The sequence below is a fragment of the Panthera pardus genome, unplaced genomic scaffold, assembly GCF_024362965.1.
Source record: "Panthera pardus isolate Hobbes unplaced genomic scaffold, ASM2436296v1 HiC_scaffold_13, whole genome shotgun sequence".
NCBI classification, from domain to species: Eukaryota; Metazoa; Chordata; class Mammalia; order Carnivora; family Felidae; genus Panthera; species Panthera pardus.
In genome coordinates this window covers 86,201,256-86,227,225 of record NW_026526688.1, presented here as the reverse complement: position 1 = coordinate 86,227,225, position 25,970 = coordinate 86,201,256, and the positions used below count along the sequence as shown (strand labels likewise).

The 25,970-nt window shown below is 42.5% G+C and overlaps 1 protein-coding gene across 2 annotated transcripts in view; it reads right to left on the bottom strand.

The window, feature by feature from the left end:
* Window positions 1–25,970, bottom strand: part of MAML3 (mastermind like transcriptional coactivator 3) — a 411,086-nt gene that overhangs the window by 163,422 nt on the left and 221,694 nt on the right. For both annotated transcript variants that reach the window (XM_053901243.1, XM_053901244.1), the window contains exon 2: window positions 4,613–6,232. In XM_053901243.1, coding sequence (XP_053757218.1) covers window positions 4,613–6,232 — 1,620 coding nt within the window. The remainder of the gene's footprint in view (window positions 1–4,612; window positions 6,233–25,970) is intronic.

The window sequence follows — 25,970 nt, the reverse complement described above, 5'->3', positions numbered from 1 at the left end:
AGTCCTAGGATAGTAACTACTAAAAATTAACATCACATTTTGGAAATTCATCACTTTCCACAGTTCCATGGAGGAATTAGTTTTGGCCTTTGGGTATCCCTGGAACCTTCCTTGACCAGGAGGCAGTCTCTTGCTTCTGGTTTACTTCTTTCAAAGCCACTCCACTGTTTTTTGTTTGTGTTTGTCAGACGCTGAGACTGAGTTTGCTGGGACAGCAAACTCATTGTTGTTCTGTTGGTTCAAGAAAACTACCTCCTATCATAGGATTCTTTTTAGACCTGTCTTTCCAGTTCTTCTATTTGATCTCAAAAGCAGCTCTGTGTTATTTTTACTAATGCTGTCTCCACTGGAGCTGATAATCAAGGAAACACAGTTTGGGCTTGAACTTTGATAATTGCCATGTTTAATGATTTATTAAACATCGTTATGTTGAAGACACAGTGTTAGGTACCATGAGAAACAGCGAAAACAGAGAGACAGACGCACAGAGAAAGAGAGAGAGGCAGAGACAGAGGGAGGGAGAGAGAGAAAGAGTGAGAGTGAGAGAAAGAAAGAAAGATCTTGCCTTTGAGAAATGAGATTAGGAAAAGATAATAGATAGACATGAACAAAGTAAGTTCTGGTTATTTCAACCCGGAAACACATGCTTTAAAAATTAGAGAGCAATCCAGAAGGTCCAATATATGATGAACACAGATTCTAGAAAGTAAAAAAAAAAAAAAAAAAAAAGGAAAAGGAGAAATGATCAAAGAAATAACGGAAGAACATAACCCAGAGAAGATTCTAAAGCCTGTAATGGTGGAAATTTTATTGATACTTTCAATGTCACTGTTTTAGTTGAAATTTTACGGGAATTAAGAAAAAAAGTAAAAAGAGGATGCAGAAAGAAAAAGGAAAAGAGAGTGAGTGTGGGGAGCAGGTTTTAGAGCCATCTCTAGAAGTGGGGATTCACAACGAATATATGTAAATGAATAGAAAATAATGGTATCACTTCCATCCAACTGGCAAAATGGATAAATAAGGATTTTTAAAAAAGAATTAGTGAAGGGGCGCCTCAGTTGGTTGAGCATCCGACTTCAGCTCAGGTCATGAGCTCGTGGTCTGTGAGTTCAAGCCCCTTGTCAGGCTCTGTGCTGACAGCTCGGAGCCTGGAGCCTGCTTCGGATTCTGTGTCTCCCTCTCTCTCTGCCCCTCCCCCGCTCATGCTCTGTCTCTGTCTCTGTCTCTCTCTCTCTGTCAAAAATAAATAAACATTAAAAAAAAAAAGAATTAGTGAAGCATAAACCTTTTTTAAAATAGGGGATCTCCTTTGCTTAAAAAGTATTTTTCCTGATGACAGAATTAACATACACGTGTGGTAGAAAATTTAGAAAACTCAGTTAAGTATAAAGAGGAAGATAATAATTACTTATAATTTTACCAACCCCAAATACCACTCCTAATATTTCAGCTATTCAATATTTCTCTATACATATTGAAAAACACAATCTGGAATGTAACATACAAGCTATCATATGATCTGATTATTTCACTCATCTTATGAGCATTTCCATGTGATTAATCACTCATTAATATCCTGATTTTCATGTACGTTATTTATTTTTCCACAATATTTATTTTGGTCCCCATTTTTCACTATCATAAGTTAACATCATGAGCATAATCTTTGTACATAAGTCTTTGTTTAATTTTCTAATTGTAAGGGGTAATATATGAATTCTGAGTAGCAGAAACTAAATAAAACATATTTGGAATTTTTAAAGAAGCTTTTTTGTTCCTAGTTTTTGGTTCCCTCTTTTAAAAAAATATCCAGGTGAGTGAATTTCTATTCATTTCTGAAAGAAATGGCATTTTCTGTAAATATCCCAAGTAAGTAAACATCTCTATAAGATAATTACCTTAAAATAAATGTTTTAGTATTATTGGCTTTGATATTCCAGTCACTCATTAAAACTAAGTGTTGATTGTGGTCCTTGTGGCCAACAAACAGTAAAGTGAATTTTCACTAGCAACAGCAGAAAACAAATTTGAACTACACCTATGTATAATTATATTTTATATCATGCCTGTAATTTGAGCTCATATTTGTGCAATGTACTTGCATATAGTGTAATTAACTATTCTGAGAGCTATGTAAATACTGCTCCACAATCAGGTAAAAGCATGAAATAAATGGTATGTTTGCAGAAAGATATTCACATGTTTATATATGTATTTTGAAGCTTGTTTCAAACAGTGGTGAGTTAATACTTCATTAAAAAGTGTGCTTTTTGCTTGATGGTTCTTTTTGAGGTTAAGAAGTGATTATTCTAATGAGGCCTCAAACAGGCGGATTCTGTCTACCCTGAAAGTACCTCATGAGATGGAAGGAAAAGAGGAGGAGCCCACAGATTTAATCCAGAAAACCATCACTTTTGTTTCTACACTTGACTGAGTCCTTTCAAAGCATGACCTCTGTGGCTCAAGGCTTCAGTTACTCACAGTTAGGCAAGCATAAGGACCTGAAATAAGTACCTTTAAAATCTGTGTTCCAGCAAAGACAAGAACTTCGTCCCAAGTTAGCAAATTTCAAGACATTTAATGAGGGTGGGAAGTGAGGATGGGTTCACATGGCACCCACGTGTCTGCAGAGCCTGTGAGGTGGAATTAATCATCCTAGGTCTGGCTCGGAGGAAATACCTTTCTGTGGCTCCCGTAAAAACAGCAAGTGTAGCAGCACAATTTGTATTAAGATTAACAACAGACCATTCTGACAGCCTGTGATCTCATAAATGTCTGACGTGTCCGGGCTACAACAAACATCCCTGTACGTTCCCTACATTTTTACCTCCTACAGAACCTAATATTGAAGTGTATAAAATGTTGCATTTTTTTTTTTAACGAGACCAAGATAAAACATAAAAGCTCCCATTTCAATGGTGTTTTTCTACCAGCTGCTGATTACAGTTGGTGGAAACCAAACCATATTTCTATCCCGCCAGACAGAATTTCTTTGGAGCTGGCCGGCATGTGCAGACAAGAAACCACTGTGAGGTTTTGGGGTTGGAAGGCTGTGAAGGACAAGAATCGAGCCACAGAGCTCAGGCCTGTCTCTGCAGGCCAGCACGGGCTCCTCCTGTGCAGCCTCCACCGAGCTCAGGGAAGGTGGGTGTGGGGTGGAGCGGCCATACTGGGACATGCAAGATGCCAACAGCCCCTAGTGACGCGAGATCTGCCTGCCGTACTTCCCAGTGCTAGAATGTTTCCAATTGTGGACACACATCCAAGCACTAGTTAGAACCTGTTTGCAGAGGAGAGCCCTTAAAGCAAAGACTCTTGTGCAAAATCCTCAACTACGAGGCAAATGTCACCATCCTAAGAGGACTAAGGCACAAAATAGCAATTGGTAGTGAAATGATGGCTCCAGTGAATTCACCCATGTTGGAGGAAAGTCAGTAGATCAGTGCATTTCTCCAATCCCTTATTCCTTCAAGGAAGATAAGGTTTGTTTAAGGAGCTTTGGCTACATGGGGCACCTGGGTGGCTCAACTGGTGGCGCGTCCGACTTCGGCTCAGGTCATGATCTCTCAGTTTGTGGGTTCGAGCCCCGCATCAGGCTCTGTGCTGACTGCTTGCTCAGAGCCTGGAGGCTGCTTCGGATTCTGTGTCTCCTTCTCTCTCTGCCCCTCCCCTGCTCACGCTCTGTCTCTCAAGAATAAATAAATGTTTAAAAAAAAAAAAAAAAAAAAAAGGAACTTTGGCTGCTTGCTACACTGGTCAGGATGACGGGAGTGAATGCTTGTCAATGAGGACTCACACTCCCCAACTGACTGCCACTCATTTTTACCACAGACCATTGAGAGCCCTACACCCCTAAACCAGAATGTCATAAAGACAGTGGGAAAAGAGGAAAATTTATTTTGATCGGGCACTAAGATATATATTCACCATCAAATTTTCCTGAATTAGAGCTGAACCGGAGAGGTTTTATTGCACTCCCAGGTCACGAGGTTGAAACAGCTTCTAACTGTGCTAGTTCAGCAACAAATGTTTAAATGCTGAATGGTCCTACAAAAATCTTTCCTCCACTTCCCTTTGAAAATACAGAAAGCTCTCCCACCTTGAAACGTCAAGAGTCCACATTTCCATTATTCGCCATTCAGTAAGATAGGTGAAGATGGTTTAGGGCCTTATAAAGCTGATGCAGAGATCCCTAAGTGCTCTGGCCTTGCCACCAACCAGAGTCTAGAACTATATGGCCCGGGAGAGATGCCACAGAAGAATCAGCATGTTTTGCCCTGCGACCTCTATGGCCTGCCTCTCTCTCTCTCAGTGAGAACTTCACCTGATTTCCGGTTTCTTCTCTGCCGGCAGGAAATGAAAGAAGTTTGACTCCTAGGCATCCAAACACAGGAAAAGTCTCCCGTACCAACCTTTCCCATCTCTTAGGAGAAAAGAAACAACAACAGCAACAACAAAAACACCCCAAACCCGGCAACCACAGGAGGTGGTACAGGAAGGATTCTGCAGGTAATTACAGCGCGCCCCCACGGCCGCGTGGAGAGCATCGCCCGTGGGCAGTGGGAAACGCACCACCAGCACCGCTCCAAGCGCGCCTCGCTCTCGCACTTACCTGACCGTGGGACGGAAGCGCGGCGTAAGCCATGGGCTGGCTCATCACTCCTTTCTGTTTCAGGAGGAGCATGCGCTTCTGCTCCTCACTCAGGTGCGCGCGGGGAGCCTGGAGCTGCGGCGGCGGCGGCGGCGGGGGTGGCTGCTGTGGTGGGGGCGGGGGCGGAGGCTGCTGCTGCTGGATGTAGGGCATCAAGGGGTTTTTGTTGGGGTTGGCCATCGGCGGGGTCATCCTCTGACTCAAGTCTGCGTTAAAATGGGTCAGGGGCTTAGTGTTGCCGTACGTGAGAATGTTGTGCTGTTTGTTCAAGGAGTTTGTACCCAAGTTATTTGGCTGCTGATTGATCATATTCATGTGGTTCTGAGGGAGGTAGTTATTCATTGTCGTCTTCTGCAGGTTGTTTGCCATGGGAGGCACTATGGGGTTTTGGTTGTTAAAGGCTTGGGGGTACATCATTGGGCTATTTGGTTTTTCTGCAGAGAAAGCTGACCCGTAGGGGCTGGACGGAGGCCCCAGAGGAGACCAACTCGAAGTCTGGTTTGAATGTTGCTGCTGTTGCTGCTGCTGCTGCTGCTGCTGCTGCTGTTGGTGTTGCTGTTGTTGTTGCTGCTGCTGTTGCTGTTGCTGCTGCTGTTGCTGCTGCTGCTGCTTCTGCTGCATGAGTTTGGCCCTTTGTTGCTGCTGTGCAGCCATCTGCTTGAGTTGTTCCGCTGGAGACATGTCGGAGCTGGGCACCGCCATGGGGCCTGACCCTGAACCAGCCACTGTCACTCCTGCCGGATTAAGGAGATAACCATTTCCAGGCCGAGGTGGAGCTTGGCCTGGAGTGTGGGCTTGGTTTGGAGTTTGAGGGGACTGGACAGCACAGTTTGCTGGTGAGCTCGCGGGGTTTGGAGCTGCGGGAGTGCTGGCAGCAGAAGGTAAACTAGTGGCCGTGGAGACCGTAGAAAAGGGAGGACCCGAAGAAGAAGGCCTCGCCTGGGGAGAGCCCATGGAGACGTGTGCAAAAGGAGAGTGAGAGGGGTCGCTCTTCACACTCACGCTCTCCTGGGAGAGAGGGGTCTCGGTCGCCGGCTGTGAGAATTCTGGCTCCTTCTTCTCTTCAAAGTCTTCGTTGAACAGGTCCTGTATGTCATCTTCGGGAACCGTGTTGGCCAACTCATCTATTAATTCTTGCCACTCCTGGTCATTCAGGTTAATGTCTGAGAACAGCTTGTTCTGATTGGAAAGAGACGTTTCTGATGTGTCTATGCAAGTAGGGTCATCTAGAGGCTCTTGCTTGAGGTCCTTGCTCTGCAGGATGGTGAAGCTATCCTCCAGGTCACTGCAACCATTAACAGGAAGTTTGATCTCTGGGAGTCTACCATTCTTACTCAGATCTTCTAGAAGCCCGGGCGTGTGACTTCCGCTATTCTGCAAGGGCAAAGAAGGCTTCAGGTCAAGTTGGTGAAGAGGAGAAGCTGAAGGCAGCGGCATGTTGATGGTTTCCATCCCTGTGGGAATGTCCTTTCGTATTCTCTTGCTGGTTGGAGAAAAATTCCCATCACAAGCACCATTCTGTTGGTCTCCATTAAGTGGTGATCGAGCTCCTTCCAACTTCCTTTTCACGGTCTCTTGGAGCTGGAAAAGACACAGGAAAGAGGGCAAGTAAACCTCCAAGTCATCATTTACTCTTTGAGCGAGGGGATGTAGCTGTGAACTAACTTTTAAATGTGTTAGAACACACAAGAAAGATGTTCTATGTCTAAGTTCAAAAGTAGCCAGGCTTCAAATTCTGTGGGAAAAGGTTTTATCCAAAAGAAGAGCCCATGAGGCTGAAAGACAGAAAACAAACTAAAGATTGGAGGGTGGGGAACAAAAGAAAAAGAGACAGTTAAAGGCAGTACTTCTCTTACAGCAGAGAATCATCTATTATTATTTCCCAAAGTGATGTTAAATGTGAGACTTGGACCCAAATGTGTTATACTTAAGGAAGATGTTAAAACCCACCTTAACTTTTTCTCACATCTTAACTGAAGACATCAAGGAATTAAATCAACAATATTTTTTAAAAAACACTAAAAATACTCTAAGAACATGGAATTTAACACATTTATTGAGTAGCACAGAGATGAAGATTAATGGTTAACATAACCCGTAACTTCCTTTCAGTTCTTATTTACTTGACCTCCCAACACTTTGGGATCTAGCAGCCCACACGTCTCTAAAAGCATGCTTCCGTTGCTTTCCATGATAGCACATTTTCCTGGATTTCCTTCTTTCTCTCCATTTGCTCTTTCTCAGTGTCATTTGGTCTTATGCGTTTTGTTCCTGCCCACTCTACAGGCCTGCATGATTACATCCATTACAACAGCTTTGACTATCTTCTCTAGGCTGGTGACCCCATAACAATGTACCCAGTCCAGGCTTCTTCCTGGATGCTTCACAAGCATCTAAAACACCACATGTCTCAACATTAAGCTGATTATCAAACACGATCCCCACCCATGTTAACTGTCTCAGTATCTACCCGCTTCCCCACTCAATGTCTCCTCAGCTACCCAAACTGTAAACCTGAGATCTCAAAACATCTCACATCACCAATCACCAAGTCCTATGGATTCTCCATCTACAATATCCCTCTAACATGCCCCCTCATCTCCAACCTCACTGCCACTATCCTAGGCCAGAATACCATTTTCTCTCACTAGATCGTTGTAATAGTCTCCTGATTGGTCTCTTTGCCTTGCCTCCATTCATCCATCCATTCACTCCTTCATCTGTTCTTTTGTCCATTGCTTTGCTCTCCAACAATCTATTCTCTAAACTGCTACCTCTTTCAAGATACATACTGTCCTTCCTGTTTATAACCCTGAAATGATTTCCATTGCCTTTAGATTAAAATCCAGACTGAGCCTACTTCACCTGGTTTCTGCTCATCATTCCAGGCTCATCTTCTTGCTTCTCTGTTTGACATCACCTCCCTGTCCCCTGCCAAACATTTTCTATCAACTCCCCTGAAACTCTTTCAGGTTCTTAAATGTGTCAAGCTTCCTTCGGCCTCCAGGGCATTGTACATGTTGTCCCCCCCCCCCAAAACATATTCTTCTCCCTCTGTCTCCGCACCCCCAGGTTAACAGCTACCTATCTTTCAGGTTATATCTTAGATTTTACTTCCTCTAGGAAATCTTACATCCCTTCTGCACGCTAACTACTTTAGGTACCTTCTTTGATCCCCCGATACTGGGTTGGATATCCTGGAATAAGTTTTTCCAAGCAATCTCCACTTCCCCATTACAGTTTCTCCCATACTTTGGGGCAACTGCTTAAATGTCTGTTTAGTGAGCTCCAAGAAGGCAGGGACTATGACTGACTTGTTTACTGTGTATTCATGGGGCTGCACCTAGTGTTCAGGTTCATAGCGGCAGTTAATAAGTAATGACAAATTGAATAATTAATTCTATTGTCTAACTCACAGAAGCTGGAAGAGTTGAATTTTAGTCAGAGCAGGAGGCAGCCTTATTGACCATAAGGAAGGCCAGACTTGGAGACTCTACAAGAGTAATGGGAACTCTTACCCTGCAGAGTGTTGTGTTCACTTAGGTGGACTTATTTGAGAAGTCCAATTTAGAAAACTCTTGCTAACCCTATGGGTTTACTAACTATAAACCTAATTCATCTGTCTGCCCCCGTCCTTTCTGTCACAAAGGGCCAATGTGTGGGGCTCTGGTGAAAGAGTTTGGCAAAGAGTAGCTCCTGGGAAGTGCCTGCTGAAAGACCAAAGGAAGACTAAGTCAGGTTACATGGGGTTTCAGTAACTCTGCAGAGTTGAAGGCAGGACGGCATGAGGAGGGGGGAGGCAGAATGGTCCTCCACCTGGGCACTCTCCTATTCTTGGCAAAGGTGCAGTGTATTATAGAAGCAAGGAAGAGAGGAGCAGAATTCCCTCTGACCCCATTCTTCACTCACACGTGGAACTGCCAAGGCTCTGGAGGAACCCTATGTATAATAAAACCAATCTGCAGATGATGTGGGGGATTCTAAGCAGTGCCACTTTATTGCTATTCTCTCATAAGTAGAGAATTCCATTTCAAAAGTAAACAGAAAAGGTCCTTGAATAAAAATCCAGTCTAACCCCTGTTCCCAAATCTTATGTGTTTAATCACAAGACCTAACACTGTCTGCATTCACTTGGTAGAAGCCCCAGAATTGCTGAAAACAAGGGTCTAACTGGGACACACTGGAGTTTGACTTCAAAGAAAACACGGGTTCAATCCATCCTATTAGGTAGCAACTGCTAGATAATTATGTTATTTATTGAACATACCAGAAAATCGTGGCTGTGATCATAGGCATGGCAGATATTTGAATGTAGCTCTAACACACAGCAGCAAGTTCAAATATCACAGCTTTAGGGCCTAAAGAAGAGAAGACTTGGGGCCCTCGGCACCACCTGAAGCGATGTTAAAAAAAAAAAAGGCACTTGTACAAACGAAACTGAGTTTATTTTAGAAAGTTCATGTCCATCATTCTGTTCTAGGTCATGAAATGGATGGGACAGGATGGGGAAATAAAGACAAATGGTCTGTTTGTTCCTCTGTAAAACAGTGGTGGCTTAGAACATGCTGAAAGGTAGGTCCGTCTGGGAACCCCAAGTTTCACCTCTTCCCAGCTGAGGGGGCCTACCTGGGTAGGGAAGTATAGGGCAGTAATACAAAAACAGGAGCCTTGGCCCAGTAGTTAGAATGCCTGGGTTCAAACCCAAGACTTCCTCCCTCCGCCTAAGAGTTAATACATATAAATGTTGTCTGGTACTTAATAAATGCTAGCTATGATCCCTTCCATTAGAAAGTGAGTTATATGACGGGAGGGATTTTTCTGTATTGTTCACTACTGGGACCCCAGTAGCTCATAGTTGATAGTTGATAATTATCTGTTAAATGAATGAATCCTGGAAAACTTATTTAATTTCTCCTAAGTTTTGGTTACTATATCTGCAAAACGGGTTAATAATATTTAGCTCATAGAGGTACTGTGAGAATGAACTTAAATGTAATAATATGGAAAACACTTAACTTCAAGCCTGGTACCCAGTAAGCACCAAACTAAGTCTTAGCTATTATTACCTTTAAAATTCAGTCATACCATAGTCAAAACTGCAACGGAGATAGACTGCTTTCTGGATCTTCAAAATACAAATAGGTAGAATGATAATATTTCTGTTCCCTAGCTGGCAAAATCCTAATGTTTTCTAAGCATCTGGTGTAGCTTTTTTAATATGAACAACAAAAATCAAATTTGCAATTCAAGCCCAAGTCCAAGTGCTAATGCATTCGTGTCCTAGATTGTAGAACAGCACTAGATTGTTGAGGTTCAAATCAAATGCATTTTCAGCATGTGACCTGAATGGAACTGCTGAGTATTTCCATTTCCTTGAGGGCCTAATATTCTCTACCGCTGGCCCCTTTAACCAGTATCTTGACATACATTTCATGTATCAGCATTTGGGAATATAAGAAAGACATCATTGAATATGCTATGTTGTAGTTCCATGTTTTGTTTAGTTGTGTCCAAAACAGTTTAGAGCAATCTTAGTATCCCTATTGTCTGTTTCATCATCCTTTGCCGTATGGAAAGGAGGTCTGAGAGTCTAATTCTCTTATGCCCCTCTTGGAAGATAGAAGGAAGTAGTTAGGAAGAGATAGAACCTGTGAGCTTGAGAAGGCTGAGGAACTCACAAGCACTCTGCTCAATGAGCAGGAGGACTGTTCACCGAATATGGAGGCATCCCTGTGAGCCCCTGCCACCCAAGGACTCAGATAAGAGTCTGAGCTCAAATGGCTTTATCTTAGGGACTCCCTGGTCCTTCTGCTGTACAAACCTGGAAGCCTCTTAGTATGATTTGTGCCCTTGTGGAAGAATCACAGAAACTCTTTACTGAGCATCAGCTCCCTTGTCCCTGTATTACTATTATTACATATAAATGTTTTCTCCCATTAAGGGAAGCTGCGGTGGCAGGGGCTGAAGCACGCTGTTCATCCAGTGCCTATGACAATATGGGCTGCTATCATGTGTCAATTACTCTGAAGGAAACAATTCCTCCTCCATAATGGCTTGAGCGTGAGTCTCCCATCTACGGTGTGGCTTGATAGCTTGTGTTTCTGTGAAACTGTGTGTGTGTGTGTGTGTGTGTGTGTGTGTGCACATGAGAGAGATAGAGAGAGACAGAAGTGGGGGTGGGGGTAGGGAGAGGGAGGAACTGATAGACACAGAGAGAAACTGAGAGGCAGAGAGAGACAGAATGGTTTGGGAGGGGTGATATGACAGCTGGACCAATAGTAAGAAGAATAGCTTTGCCTTTGGGGTTATAAAGCACTTCCACACAGAATCGTATTTTATCCTCATATAAAACCTTTGGGACAGGTCATGTGCTGGTCTTATGGGTCTACAGGGAAAAGGTCAGTGTTTTGGTGGGGGTAGATGACACCCATAACAGGGATGAGGAACATAGCTAAGATTACCAGGCCTCTGCTGACATGGAGGGGCTCCCTTAGGGGTCCCCTGGGCCAGAATATCCACACACAAAAAGAGGTTCTTTCTGCCTTTTGACTTTTAGCAGTGCTAGTAAGTTCAAAAAAACTCATATTGCCTTGTCCTTGATTTTGCATGAAACCGGGCAGGATCATGGACGGAGCCTGGTACTATAGAGGATGAGGTTACTATTAATAATGAGGTCTTTAAGATGAAAGCCATTGGGGTAAGCCATCAGATTCCTTGTCTCGTAGGAGACAATGGTTCTAAAAGGTAGGTTTTATTGTAACTGTCTTATGGAGAAAGAACTTTAGGCATAGAGAGATTAAGTGAGATTACAAAATTACAGAGCTGGGGTTTGGGGGTGGGGAAGTGGCTCAACCCAGGTTCAAATTCAGACTCAGGTCTGACTGCAGAGCCCACACCACACCCTGGATGGCAGAGTCTGGCTGTGCCTTCATCACCAGCACTGGACTCCGATGCTAATCGTCATAATGCTCTCTCACACTGTTTTCAGGAATCATCTTTGATTCCACTCTTTCCCCACCACCCACACCCAATTATACCTCAAGAACTATCTGTTCTTATCATCTTCGAATTTTACTTTCATCTTCCACCCCCAGTGCCACTGCATTAGTTCAGATCATCAACACTTCTCTCCTGTTTTCTGCAGCAGCTTCTGAATGACTCTCTCTGCCCCAGGCTTGCTTGCTCCCCTCCAACCCATTCTGTACACTATGGCTGTGAATTTCTTTATAACGTGTGGAACTGATCATGCCCATTCTTCACCTGCACAGCTTTTCTGGAGCTGTCCACTGTCTTCAGCATCATCTAAATCCAGCACAGAGGCCCTCCACAACTCAATCCTCATCTCTGCTTACTTACTTCTCCTGTCTTAGCTATCACCTCTAACCTTCTTCCTTTCCACCTGTCCCCCAACACCAATCAGCTCTAAGTCTTTGGCTAGACGTAATTATTTGCAGTTCTCAGGACATACAGTGTTCATTCTCTGTCTCTCTGAGCCCTTGCATACGTTATATATACTCTTATCCAACTTCTTCACCTGACCAGTTCTATTTTTCCTTCACAATCAGTTTATACATTACCTTCTACACAGTCGCTCTTGACAGTCCCTCCCACAAGTCCTGATCCCGGGGACCGTCCACGTGCTCTTGTGGCATTCTTAAACACATTGTACTGTAACTGCCTTCCTTTTTCTTCGTGAGGCTGTACAAATGAATGCTAGAGCAATCTCTCAAATAACTACACCAAATTTGTGTAATTGTTCCCCGAAGTATGCACTTGAAAATAGTGGTCTGCCTAGAGTTTTCATGATAATTAAGTAGATGTACAATTTATTTTAGTTATTTTGAGATGCTGGAAATGGCTTGTGGACTGTCCCCTGCTTAATATTTTTGAGGACCCTATGGGTTCAGGGAATCAGAACAACCAGAGAGCATATGAGGAGAACTGTGTAAAGGAAAGCTGAAACTGAAACCCAGAGATTTCATGTGCCATTACCAAGGTCAGATGTTTTGACAAGTGTGTGAACTCAAAATGCTGGATATTTTCATGGTTGAATTTTAAATTTCCATACCAAGACTTTAAGGGGTTTTGCACTCACCAACCAAAAGTGTGAGTGAACTTTCTTCACCATGTCAGAGATATAACCATTTCCCAGGACTTGAAGACAAAATGGAATTTCAGTTTGCAGATGTTATAACTAATTTAAAGGCTCAAAGAGAACATTTTGGCCATTCTGATCTGCTCTGATCAAACCAGAAGATGATTCACTGTATCAATTTTCATAAGGTTATTCTCTTCTCATTCTACCAGCAGATCATAAGCTTGTGAACACATGGATAAATTTGACGTGCTTATTTAATGTATTTGTAAAGGGACGCAGAGTATTCACGTGTTAGATATTTTATTAGAATGTGGATAGTGTGCAAAAAACACTTCCAGAACTGTCTACCAGATTTAAGCACCCTTAGAAAGGATCTTTTGAGGTTTATTTAGAGGTTCAATTTTCTAGGCCATTCATTATCCAACTCTAAAGTGACCTGGAGAGCTGTTACAAATGCAGATTTCTTGGTCCCATTTGCACAGTTTCTGATTTAGTAGCTCAAGGTGGGATCCAGAGCGGGACACAGGTTGGAGGCACAGGTATCTACAGAAAAATTTTTTAAAGTTTATTTATTTATTTTGAGAGAGAGAGAGAGAGAGAGCAAGTGCACGCACACGAGTGGGGGAGGTGCAGGGAGAGAATCCCGAGCAGGCTCCCCACTGTCAGTGCAGAGCCTGAGTCGGGACTCCAGCTCATGGCACTGAGATCATGACCTGAGCCACAGTCAAGAGTTGGACGCTTAACTGACTGAGCCACCCAGGTGTCCCTAAAGAAATTTAATAAAGACTTCAATTCCTCTGAGGTAGTTGGCCCAGGACCCCTAGTTTTTAGAAATTCTGATCTAGAATAAGAATTCTGTTGGAGTTCTGACATTCTGAAATTGTTGGTTTGATTTTTTTAAAAAATACACATACACACAGAAACCCAATGTCCATATAAAATGCTCCTGAGTTAATTCATGATAATTCGGGACAGCTCACAAACAGGACTAAGAAACAACGCTCTAGACTGTTTTATTTCAAACCTCAGAGGACCTCAAATTCTGTAGAAGCCTGCTGGACTTCTATAAGACTTTTCATGAAAAGGTTTAGTTTTTACATTGTAGGTTTCTCTGAGCAAAGTAATATCCTAGACCATTTTCTCCCTCCATATTTATATACTTTTTGAGACAGAGAGAGACAGAGCATGAATGGGGGAAGGTCAGAGAGAGAGAGGGAGACACAGAATCTGAAACAAGCTCCAGGCTCTAAGCTGTCAGCACAGAGCCTGACGTGGGGCTCGAACTCACGGACCGCGAGATCATGACCTGAGCCGAAGTCGGACGCCCAACCGACGGAGCCACCCAGGCGCCCCAGCTTCACTTTCATTCAAATGAACCTAGGGCACGCTGTATACCCATGTGCCAAGTGCTGAGGGGTGGACTCAGTCCTAAGAACAAAGACCACACCCAAAGTAAACGCATGTCAGACATATATTGACAAAAGTTTTGTCAAAAAAGTTTTGAGTACTTTTTTAAAAGGCGATCTATGTGGGGGTGCCTGGGTGGCTCAGTCAGTTAAGCGTCTGACTTCAGGTCAGGTTACGATCTCGCAGCTTGTGAGTCTGAGCTCCACGTCAGGCTCTGTGCTTACAGCTCAGAGCCTGGAGCTCCTGTGTCTCCCTCTCTCTGCCTCTCCCCCGCTCATGCTCTGTCTCCCTCTCCCTCTCTCAAAAAAATAAACATTAAAAAAAATTTTTTTTAAACTTAAAAAAAAAAGGAGATCTATGTGAAGGGCAGAGCAACACAAAATGAAAAAGAACAATCTTATCACAACTCCTGAACTCTTCCCTTGTCAGCCTTATACACTCCTAACATTATTTTAGAGAGAAAACAACTTTACTACATAATAAAAACCATATGAAGTAAAAATACACACATATACACACATGCTATTTTCCTGAAAGCCAAGAGTTTAAAACCTATACTTGTGACCATCCCAGGGTGCAGCTTCTCTGAGCCTGATCATTGGGAAAGGTTGGGTCTCTGGACGGAATGTCAGCCACGAGCAGTTAGAAATCTCCATTCTGAAATGCTCCAGGAAGAAAAGGATCATCTTAAAAGGGGCCTCACCCTCCTGGTGGGCATCTGTAACCTCAGCCACAGAGGCCCAAGGGAATGCTGGGGCACTGCTCAGCGCCCCCGCTCAAGGGCCATTGAGAACATTCCGGGGGACTTTGAGGTTATTTTTAGAAATGACCATGATCTTTCTCCTTTCTGCTATGAGTCAGACTTAAAACCCTATTTCCAAGTAGAGTTAGGTGTACACGAGAGTGATCGTGCCTCTTTTCAGGGTTTGAAACATGGATGCTCACCCAGTTCCAGCTGCGAGGTGCCAGAGTAAGGTACTCTTTAAAAGCATTTAAAATTTGGGGGCACCTGGATGGCTCAGTCGGTTGAGCGTCTGACTTCAGCTCAGGTCATGATCTCATGGTCCAGGGGTTCGAGCCCCACATCAGGTTCTGTGCTGGCAGCTTGGAGCCTGGAGCCTGCATCCGATTCTATGCCTCCCCTCTCTCTTTGCCCCTCCCCGGCTCAAGCTCTGTCTCGCTCTGTCTCTCAAAAATAAACAAAATTTAAAAATATTTAAAAAATAAAAAAAAAAGCATTTAAAATTTGCGTGTGTGTGGCTGAATTTTTATGAATGCTTTTATCCTTTAGTTTTTCTTACACGTGTAACAAGCACCAACTGAATATACAACAACATATTGGGAAGGGATCATAAAACATCAGCAGCGGTGGCAGTCAGGGCCCTTGACATTTAGAAACGCTAAATCCCAAGATCTCAAATCTCCGTACTTCCAAATACATAAATGTTCATATAGGCTCCTGGCTTTGTCTCAATTGAACGAATAAATTATTTTTCATCACAAGTCACACGAACCCTGTGTACTTTTTATTTTTTATATCTGAAGTTAGGATATTTTTCACAAGCTTCATACATGTAGTTCCAATTGGTACTTCAACAATTATTAACTACTGGTTAAAATCCGGGACTGTTATCTCTGCAAATGTCAAGGTTATCTGATTTTCAAATCTCCTCCCATAGTTTTCACTAGAAGGCTCTAAACTTCTAAGTTTGTACCCAAGAATTTGATTCACTGCTTACTAAATGTTTCAAGATATCCTTGTCATTTAATATTCTAGTTGGCTGAGAGCTTACCCTGTACCAGGCATCAAGCTAAGTGCTTTACATATATTATCTTGATTAATCCTCACAACTCCATGATAGAAGAGGAATGGACTCAGAGTGGATAGTAATTTGTCGCAGGGCACACAGCAGAGCCCTTCTTAGTTCCACTTATTCTCACCTACTCTGCTCTTCTGCATCTGATGACTCCTGTCCTGATTAAACATGAGCAAACCTTGCTTAGAAATTCTGGGGAAGTGTTTTAGGCACCTGTGTCATGACGGTCTAAGGACGATGTGTTCACGGCTTCCAGTCAGATCTGCCTGATTCACAGAAAAGCACTGTGCTCCTCTACGAGGAAGATGTTACTCTTGCAAATGGAGCATGTGTTTGAGAAGTGATGAATGCGGCAGCCCTGAAAACTTCCAGAGGGAGTGAATGTGTGCATCCCGGTGGCAGCTTCCTTTACTTGGAAGCTGGCCATTGGAAAAGCTCCTCTGAGCTCTGTGGCTGCCATCAGAATTCCGCAATCTGAACCCTGAATTGCTCTGTCTTTTCATATACATAAACACACACGTGCACATTACATTACATTTATTTTTAAGGACAAGAAACAATTTTCTTAGGAATATCTCTGATATCTCTTACTAGAAGTCATGCATATGTTATGTATTCAAACATGCCTATATGCATGACCTCAGATTACAATCTGAAATTCCTAATGGGATTTTATTTAGAGCCATAAAGAAAGGAGTGTGAAGGAGGCTGTCGAGGAAGAAGAAGAAAACCATAGGGAGGAAGAGGGCAAATGAAAAGATCAGATCTTATCTGCATCATTCACAGCTGGAGACTTACACCAACAACACAGACCAAAGAATAGGCAAGTTAGAACTAAGCATGAGATTTCCATTTGTTTATTCTCTGGGAGGAATACTTCAGGGAGGCTGAGTACTTTTCTTTCCCTTGGGTAAAAAATCAAGAATATTTTTATTTCACTGTTTACTCAAAATGTCCCTTCTTTTCAACGAGAATCTCTCACTTTAGTTTTTAGCCCCTTCCAGAAGACCATTTTCCTCAGTGGCACTTATGTCCTGCACCAGTTTAGGGGACACAAACAGCCAACAGCACCCAGACCTGACACTGCTTTTGGATTATCTCCCTTTGGAAAACAAAAGTATTGCAGTAAGTTCTCCTGTCTATGAAAAGCCTCTTGTTTCCCTCAAAGAGGTCAGACATTTGTTCTTTTTTGTAAGAAAAGAAAGCAAAAGCAAAGCTGAGAGCTACCTCCTGTTAGAGAATTCTCAATTCCTCCCACCTGCACACACCCCATCTCAGTGAGTGAGCAAACCGGACGTTATTCTTATTTCTAGACAGTGTCTGACTCCCAGACCTCCGTTCCATCGCAGGTTTTTTTACTCCACAACTGAAAGCTACGGGAACTCGCCTTCATTCACCAGCAAGGTGATTGCCGTTATTTACATGTCTTTAGAGTAACTTTGTTCACAAACGGGGAGGCAAGGCAGAACTAGAGAATTTTTCTTTCCAGGATGAATGGCCCGTGGGTGAAGATGTCCACATGCACACAGGCACATTCTCGCATTTGGGTGAACGCAGGTGTGATTTAACTGGCTCTGAGCATTTTCAACCAGGCAGCGGCATGCACAACCCCGTGCACTCAGTCCATAGACAGCAGAGCTCTGGAGGCTGTGGGCAGAGCGTTCATCTGTGGGGAGAAGCTGCTTGGTTTCATCCCACCAGCTGAAATTCATTTTTCAAAAGAAATTAGACCAAGGTACTGTTGTTATAGCAACAGTCAGAGTCACTCATACAGCCTCTTCCCTGCAACCTCACTCTGACTTCTGTGGGCAGCATTTTCAATTATGTACAGGGAGTGACCAAGGCTGAGCCTGGGTCGACCTTTTCTTATCCCTTTAAGGGGCAGAAGTGTAAATCCTCTCTGTCCAATCTGAAGCCCAAAGACAAGGCTTGATCGTGCTCCAACAGAGTCCTCCCAGTCCTGAAAGTCAATGAGTACTGAAGATCCGAGGAAAGCCTTTGGTCCCTACGTTTTCATCTCCTGGGTAGGAACTGGACATGTGACCACCAAACTTCCGGGGGCTAACCAAGTACCAGCCATTTCAGGATGGGAACTTCCAGGGAGGATGGCAATGCTGGTGGTCACCCTCAGATTCTGAAGTGTTTTCATTACCTTAGTCCTCTGGGGTTTTACTCTATTCTTGGAGGTGTGGATTTCCCAAGATTTTCAATCGCCCACTCCAGCCCCTGAAACAACAATCAACTCCAAAATGCCCCTTTCTTGATGAAAATGTACACTTATTATCAAACCTCTATGGCAAATAATCTTCCAAAGGAGTCAGCAAGGTAGTAGTCTACATTTAACCCCACGGATACCCCAAATGGCAAACATCTATAAAGCCAGTGCTCATGACTAATGTTATAGGCTAAATTATGCCCTCCCCAAACTGATACATGTTGGAGCTCTAACCCCAGAACACCTCAGAATTTAACCGTATCTAGAGATAGGGTCTTTAAAGTTAAAGTGAAGACACACACACAAAAGACAGCCATCTATAAACCAAGGTAGAAAAAAACCAATCCTCCTGACAACCAGCTTGATCTTGGACTTTCAGTTTCCAGACCTATGAGCAAACATATTTCTGTTGTTGCAGCCACCCAGTGTGTATGCTACTTTGTTATGGCAGCCTTAACAAACTAATACAACTAGTAATCTGGTTTAAACATATCTCTGTCTTCTCCATGTCTTACCTACATTGGGCACTCAATAACGATTCTATCTGGCACAAATTTGTTCATGCTTTGATTCAGTCCCTACTATGTGCTGGGTTATATATCAGGCACTAGGGCACATTAGTGAATACGACCGTTCCCAAATTTTGAATTTGGGACCGATCCCAAATTCAAAGTATACTTCACATTTATCCCTTAACTACCGGCCAGACGAGTATAGTCAGAGATGGTGCTAAGCGAAACCTCAATGCAGGCGGAAGTGTGCCAGTATTTGGGAGGCTCTGAATAGTGACCGTTCCCCGAGGCTTAGTAAATGTTACTTCACAGGGATAATCCCAACCCGACCTCAGAGTTGCAGAGAAGGAATGTTGAGGCACAGAGAGACTGGGGCCACAGTGTAAGAGGGAATGTTCTTCAGAGGAAGAACAAGGAATGATAGGATTCCCTGCTCCAGCCCCACGCCCCACGCAATAAATTACTTTGCCTGTAACAGGTTCAGAGTTTGTCAACTTCCTGTTCAAATTGTGGTGCATTGTCAATGTACTGTAACAGCGTAGAGTCAGAAGTATGTATTTCAATGGTTTTATCTTTCTTACCTAGCCATCCAGATATTATTTATGCAGTTTCCATTATAATGCTACAGTTAGGTTTGCATAATATTTTCTGTAAGTGCCTACTTTTGCATGGTTACAGCTCTCTAAAACTCCCCTGGGACAGAGTTTTTTTCACCTTGGTCTCAGTTCTGAAGTAAAATTTTTTGTAACAACAAATGATGACTTTAGGGATATACTTGAAGTTACGTGACTATAAAAAAAAAGGGGGAAGATTTTTACTGCAATGAATATGTTGTTACCTTTTGTCCAACTGAACATCACAAATCAAAAAGAGCTGAACATAAAGGCATCAAGCAAGGCAATGTAATAGATTTCACTGAAGACGGCCCACACTGCCGGATTTAACTAAATGAGGTCTGCATTCACATGCTTATCAGTATTTAAAAATACCCTGAGTGTACACAACAGAAAATGTCAGGAACTTGAAAAGCAAAAATATGCATGTGGCGCTTTCCAGATCTCACTAAAGCGCAGCAACTAAACAAACTTAATTATGTGATCGGGCAGCAGTTTCTTAACCTCTCTGGACCTCTGCTTCCTCAATTATAAAATGAGAGGGCTGGCCTGCCCAATCTCCAAAGCTTGTTCCAGCTCTCACAGAGTCTCTATTTGGACTCTGGATTCAAATCAGTGACTCGCTTTTAAACATCACTCTGGGAGGCACTGTTAACTCAGATGGGCAGCTGAACTTGGCAGGTAGTTACTAAGTAACTGGGAGCCTCATTTTAAGTCAGAGAGCAGGAATTCATTAAATTCTTCTGCAATGGTTTCTTAGCTTTAGTAAATTTGCAAAAAAAAAAAAAAAAAACAAAAACCCAAAAAACAAAACAAAACAAAAAACCTTAAATCCTAATCACAATTATCTTCAAACAAAACAAAAGCGTGTAAATTACATGCTTCATTTAAAAGGATTTTTCATTATTTGATGACCGGCTTGGTATCAGGTACTGAGCGGGGTACAGAGAATGTGAAAAGATCCATAAGACCCCTGCTTTCAAAGAAATTCACAGCCTGTTGCACATTTTCACTTTGCTCCTAAGTGTCTACTGGAAAAAGCTCCCATTATGTATAACACTTGTCAAACACAGACAGCAGCGATGTTCCTATTCTGGTGACCGCAGTTTGGTTAACTTATAGAACTGTGTATGGCTCTTCTCTGTCTCTACTATGAATGATTCTGGATAAATGGCCTTAAATTACATGACGAGCCTGAATGTGCCAGTTTGGGTAATTAGATACTGGACCAGGCTATAGGTAGGAGCTGTCTGCCTTTTCTGCGTGTTCACCATCACGTATTTCACCTATAAGGGGTGGATGGGCATGGGCCTAATCTTAACACTTAGAGTCAGGGGCCTTGGGTCCTAAGATCACTACTCTCACAACCAAGCTGTGTGTTCTGTGGAAGTCAGTTGATTATTTCTACCTCCATTTTTGCCTGGGCAAAATAGTCTCTACAATTCCTTATAAATTTAGCAGCCAGGAATTTTACTCTCGAGTTAATTGGGATATACACGGAAGATGAACCAACTAACATTTGGTTCTTTTCTAAAATATGTAACTAATTCCTGGGGCGTCTGGGTGGCTCAGTCAGTTAAGTCTCTGACTTTGGCGCAGGTCATGATCTTGCGGTTCGTGGGTTCAAGCCCTGCATCAGGTTCTGTGCTGACAGCTCAGAGCCTGGAGCCTGCTTTGGATTCTGTGTCTCCCCTCTCTCTCTGCCCCTTCCCCACTCATACTCTGTCTCTCTCTCTCTTTCTCTCAAAAATAAATAAACGTTAAAAAATTAAAAATAAATAAAAAATAAAATATGTAACTAATTCCTAAATTTGAAATGAAAAAGTTTGTGTCTGTTGCTGTTTCTACGCATTGTGTAGTAAAACCTGATTAATTCAATTCCTGATAATTTTGCCTTTAGCTGTAACTTGGCTAAGGACCAACTCGGTATGTATTCTTGTGTACAAAAAAAGAGAGCTTACTATGTAAAAAAAAAATAGGTATAATAAAGATTATAAGGGGGATAGTCGGAATGCTTAACCTACTATTTCTAACCTAAGGTAGAAATGGGACTCAAGCACTCAAGAGACTCAAATTTAAATAAACAATTGATACATGTATTATGAACTTTTCTCATATATTAATTAAAGTAGTTCCCCAAGGATGTTTATTTACAAACAGTTTGATGGTCTAGTTTGAATTGCAGTTGTTACTTTTAAATATATACATGCAATATGTATTTACCACTACACTTCAATTCAGATTTTTCTCAACTTAGGCAGCTGTTTGCCCAAATTAGTTTAAGTTAGGGAGAAATGATTGTATTCATAAACTCTTCATCTAAAAGGCAGAAATGACGACTATAAAATTTGTCTTAGGTTTTTCGGGACTCTGCAGTTTAACTTCTAGTCTGCGATTTGTAAAGAATGAACATGGAATGATTAATGGCCATTACTGATTTCTTACAGCTGTAACTTATCAGAATATGTATACTCTAATACTGTACCCATGGTAATTATCTCATTACTATGAAGTGTCACAGAAATGCATTATGCGAAGTATGCACTGAATCACATTTAGCAATTTCTTTTTATGTTTAAATCCAGAAGCTTAGTGTTCTCTAATAGTGGGAGCTTTGCATGGGAGTTGGGGGCTTTGCAAGGGAGTTGGGGCTTAGCAAGGGAGTCATGAATAGGAACTGAAGTTCCTTGCCAGATGTGTAACAAGCTTTGTGACTCTGGTCATTCTTTTAAACTTTTCTGCACCTCAGTTCCTGATTTGAAAATCGGCATATTCGTGTGTGACCCTTACTATACCTCATGGAAAGGATTAAACAGATTAAGTCTATAAAACAGTTGGTCACCAGGAGGAAAGGCATTAAGGAAATTACTCAGCATACTGTAGTGGTGACTTCTCTAAGTGCATGAATATTTAATGAACAGGTACACATAATACTTGACATTTCTATGGAGCTTTTCATGCAAGCATCTTAACATCACTTAAAGAAATGCATGGCAACAATTATCAGACATCTGGGAAGCATCAGCTCATTGGCCAGAGAGGGTAGAGATACAGCCGCTTTGTTTCTAAAATCATAGTGTTCAGGAGTAGGGGTATATTCAAATACAGGTATCCTACAAACCTGAAGATATGGCCTTAGAAATAAAGTGATGTTTATTTGACAGCCATCGAACCATACATATGAGGTGGCCTAAACAACACAGGTGCAAACCTTCCCTCCGAAGTGAGCACAAAGCTGGTGATGGGCCCTATTAACCGGATGAGAGAAGTCAGCAAAGAGACCAATGGTACTAGTGAGAGATCAAAATAAAACATCATCAGGAAAGTAGGACAAAAAAAAGAATTTGTGGTCAGATTTGGACTGTCAGTTGCAGTTTGAAATGAGGACTAAGAGACCATTGGATTGGTGTCACAGTAATTCACTGGGAAGCAAGAGAGGGTTCTGCTAGGATAGCCAGCAGCATCGAGATCATCTGGGAACCTGCTGAAATGCAAATTTTTTTCTTTTAAAAAATATTTATTTATTTATTTATTTTTGAGAGAGAGAGAGAGAGAGAGAGACAGAGTGCGAGCGCGAGTGGGGGAGTGGCAGAGAGAGAGGGAAACAGAGAATCAGAAGCAGATCCAGGCTCTGAGCTGTCAGTACCAGAGCCCGGTGTGGGGCTGGAACCCACAAACCACAAGACCATAACCTGAGCGCAAGTCGGACACTTAACCCACTGAGCCACCCAGGCACCCCTGAAATGCAAATTCTTGGCCAGTTCCCTAGACTTCCTGAATCAGAAATGCTGAGTGTGGAGCCTGAACTCCGTGTTTTAACAAGCTCTCAAAGCGATTCTCGTGAGTTTGAGAATCCTGTTCAAGAACAGGGCTGGCTGTCCAACAGGACTTACTGAGATGATGGAAACATTCTGTCTCTACACTATCCGAAACATTAGCATCCAGCTTCGTGTGGCTGTTGAGTACCTGAAATGTGGCTAGTGCTACTGAGGAACTGACTTTTAAATTTAATTTATTTTAATTAAATTTAAAATAGCTACATGCAATGAGCAGCTATCCCATTGTACAGCAAATTCTAGAACTGTGCTGTAAGTGAATACTGGGTTTTTGGTCAGTAAGAAAAGCAAATGGTGAAGAATGGAGATGCTGAGTGTGACTCTTCTTGTCAGATACCTTGTTTGGAAAAGCAAGAGGGAAAAAGGCATTGTGGCTGGTATTTTAGGGGGTGAATGAAGGAAAAGGAAGTCTGAAGTGTGTTTGGACATGAAGAGAAATCAGAGAGCAGGAGAGGCTGACACTAAGAAAACAGGGACAGATGAAAAAATGTGATGGAAAGGTCTAATTGTGGTAAAATATTCGTAACATAAAGTTTACCACCTTGACCATAAAGGGTATAGTTTATAGAGTTATTAAGTACAGCCACAATGTTGTGCAACCGTCTCTGCTACCCATCTCCAAAACCCTTTTCATCTTGCAAAATGGAAACTCTATGCCCATTAAACAATAACTCCCTGTTCCCTCCTTCCTTCAGGTCCTAGCAAAGAGCATTCCACTTTCTGCCTCTATGAATTTAACTCCTCTAGATAACTCATGTAAGTGGAATCAAACAGTATTTGTCTTTTTGTGACTGGAATATTTCATTTAGTATAATATCCGCAAGGCTTATCCATGTTGTAGCATGTATCAGAATTTCCTTTCTTTTTAAGGCTGAATAACATTCCATTTTATGCATATGCCATGCATCTCCATCTATGGACATTTTGTCTCTCATGAATAGACATGGTGCTATGAACATGGTTTACAAATGTCTCAAGGCCTGCTTTCAATTCCTTTAGGTGTATGTCCAGATGTGGAATTGCTGGGTCATATGGTAGTCCTAATTTTAATTTTTTTTAGGAACCACCATACTGTTTCCCCTGGTGGCTATGCCATTTTACATTCCCAGCGAGGTATTTCTTTTTGAGACAATGAAGAATGGAACATTTGAGCCATCAAAAGAATGATTTAAAGACAAATGGTGGGGGGGGGGGCACTTAGGTGGCTCAGTTAGTTAAGTGTCTGACTTTGGCTTAGGTCATGATCAAACAGTTTGTAAACTTGAGCCCCACATTGGGCTCTTTGCTATCAGAACAGAGTCTGCCTCAGATCCTCTGTCCTGCTCTCTCTCTGCCCCTCCCCCACTCATGCTCTCTCTCGCTTTTCTCTCTTTCTCTCTCAGAATAAAATAAACATTAAAAAAAAGGGAGAAATGTGGGGAACAGGTATGTTGAAATGGAACTCTGTGTGTGTGTGTGTGTGTGTGTGTGTGTGTGTGTGTAACCTTTAGGGCTTAACTCTTAAAGTTTCAATTTTCTCACTTACCTTGATGCAAGGACCTCACCTCCAAGAAAGAACACTGCTGAGGAGGAAAAACCCAGGGCTTGGGGAGGAAGCAAACGGAGGTTTTGTAAACTTGGACCATTATAAAAGAAGATCAGGGAAACTTTCTGAGGGCTCTGAAGCAGAAGTATATACATATAGTGTATGAGTGTGTTATGGGATTGAAAGTGGAAGTCCTAAATCCAATACCTCAGAAAGTGACTTTATTTGGAAACACAGTCACCACAGATGTAATTAGTTAAGATGAGGTCATAATGGAGTAGAGTGAGCTCCTAATTCAACATGAGTGACATGAAGACACAGAGACACGCAGTGAGAAAACCATGTGATGGCAGAGGCAGAAATTGGAGTTACACAGCTATAAGCCAAGGAATGCTAAAGAATGCTGGCAAACCATGTGAAGCTAGGAAGAGGCAATGAAGGATTCCACGCAGAGTCTGAGACAGCACGGGCTCCGCTGACACCTTGATTTCAGACTCCCAGCCTCCAGGACTGTGCGACAATAAATTTCTGGTGTTTTAAGCCACCTAGTTGGTAGTACTTTGTTATGACAGCCCTAGGAACTAATACAGCTGCAGAGCATGAATCTGCAATAGGCCAAGGTCATCCCATGCCAAGCCCAAAATGAGTATTTCCAAATTACTGTGCACCCCACCTCTGAGCAATATGCTTTCTGACACACTGTGATAATATAGGTGGTAAGTCAATGTAATATAGATTTTGAATCATAGTGCTTCCTAAAGATTTTCTTTCTGTTTGTCTTTCACAGGAACGAATGGGGCATGCATATAAGCACACTAAATTGTATGCTTCTGAGAACCAAGATGGGAAAGAAATCTCAGTATCTTGGGGCAGAAGCACTGTCATTACTTGGAAGTTCTTCTCGATTTTATTTCACCTGCATTTGGGCCTCTGAATTTTTTTTTTTTTTTCTGGGTTATAAGCCTGAGTGTGGCTCTTGCTTTACCTGTAAGAAAAATGAAAGCCTTTTCCAATTTTTTTAATTTCGAAGTTTGTCTGCTTTTGCTGACTTTGACCTTTATCTTACCTGCTAATGGTTTGGAGAGAACAGGAATACAATTATTTTCTTGCTTTTACACTTGAGTGTTATGGGAAAAGTCAGCATGGAGGTGATGGGTGCCAACAGATGAAGCCATTTAAGAAAAAGTGGCCTGCTTATGAACTCCTGGGAGAGTCTCCCCGAGAGGTGGCCGTGCCACGGTTATGGGAGCCAGGGGACCGGGAGGGGACAGCACTGCCACTGGCTGCGGTACAGG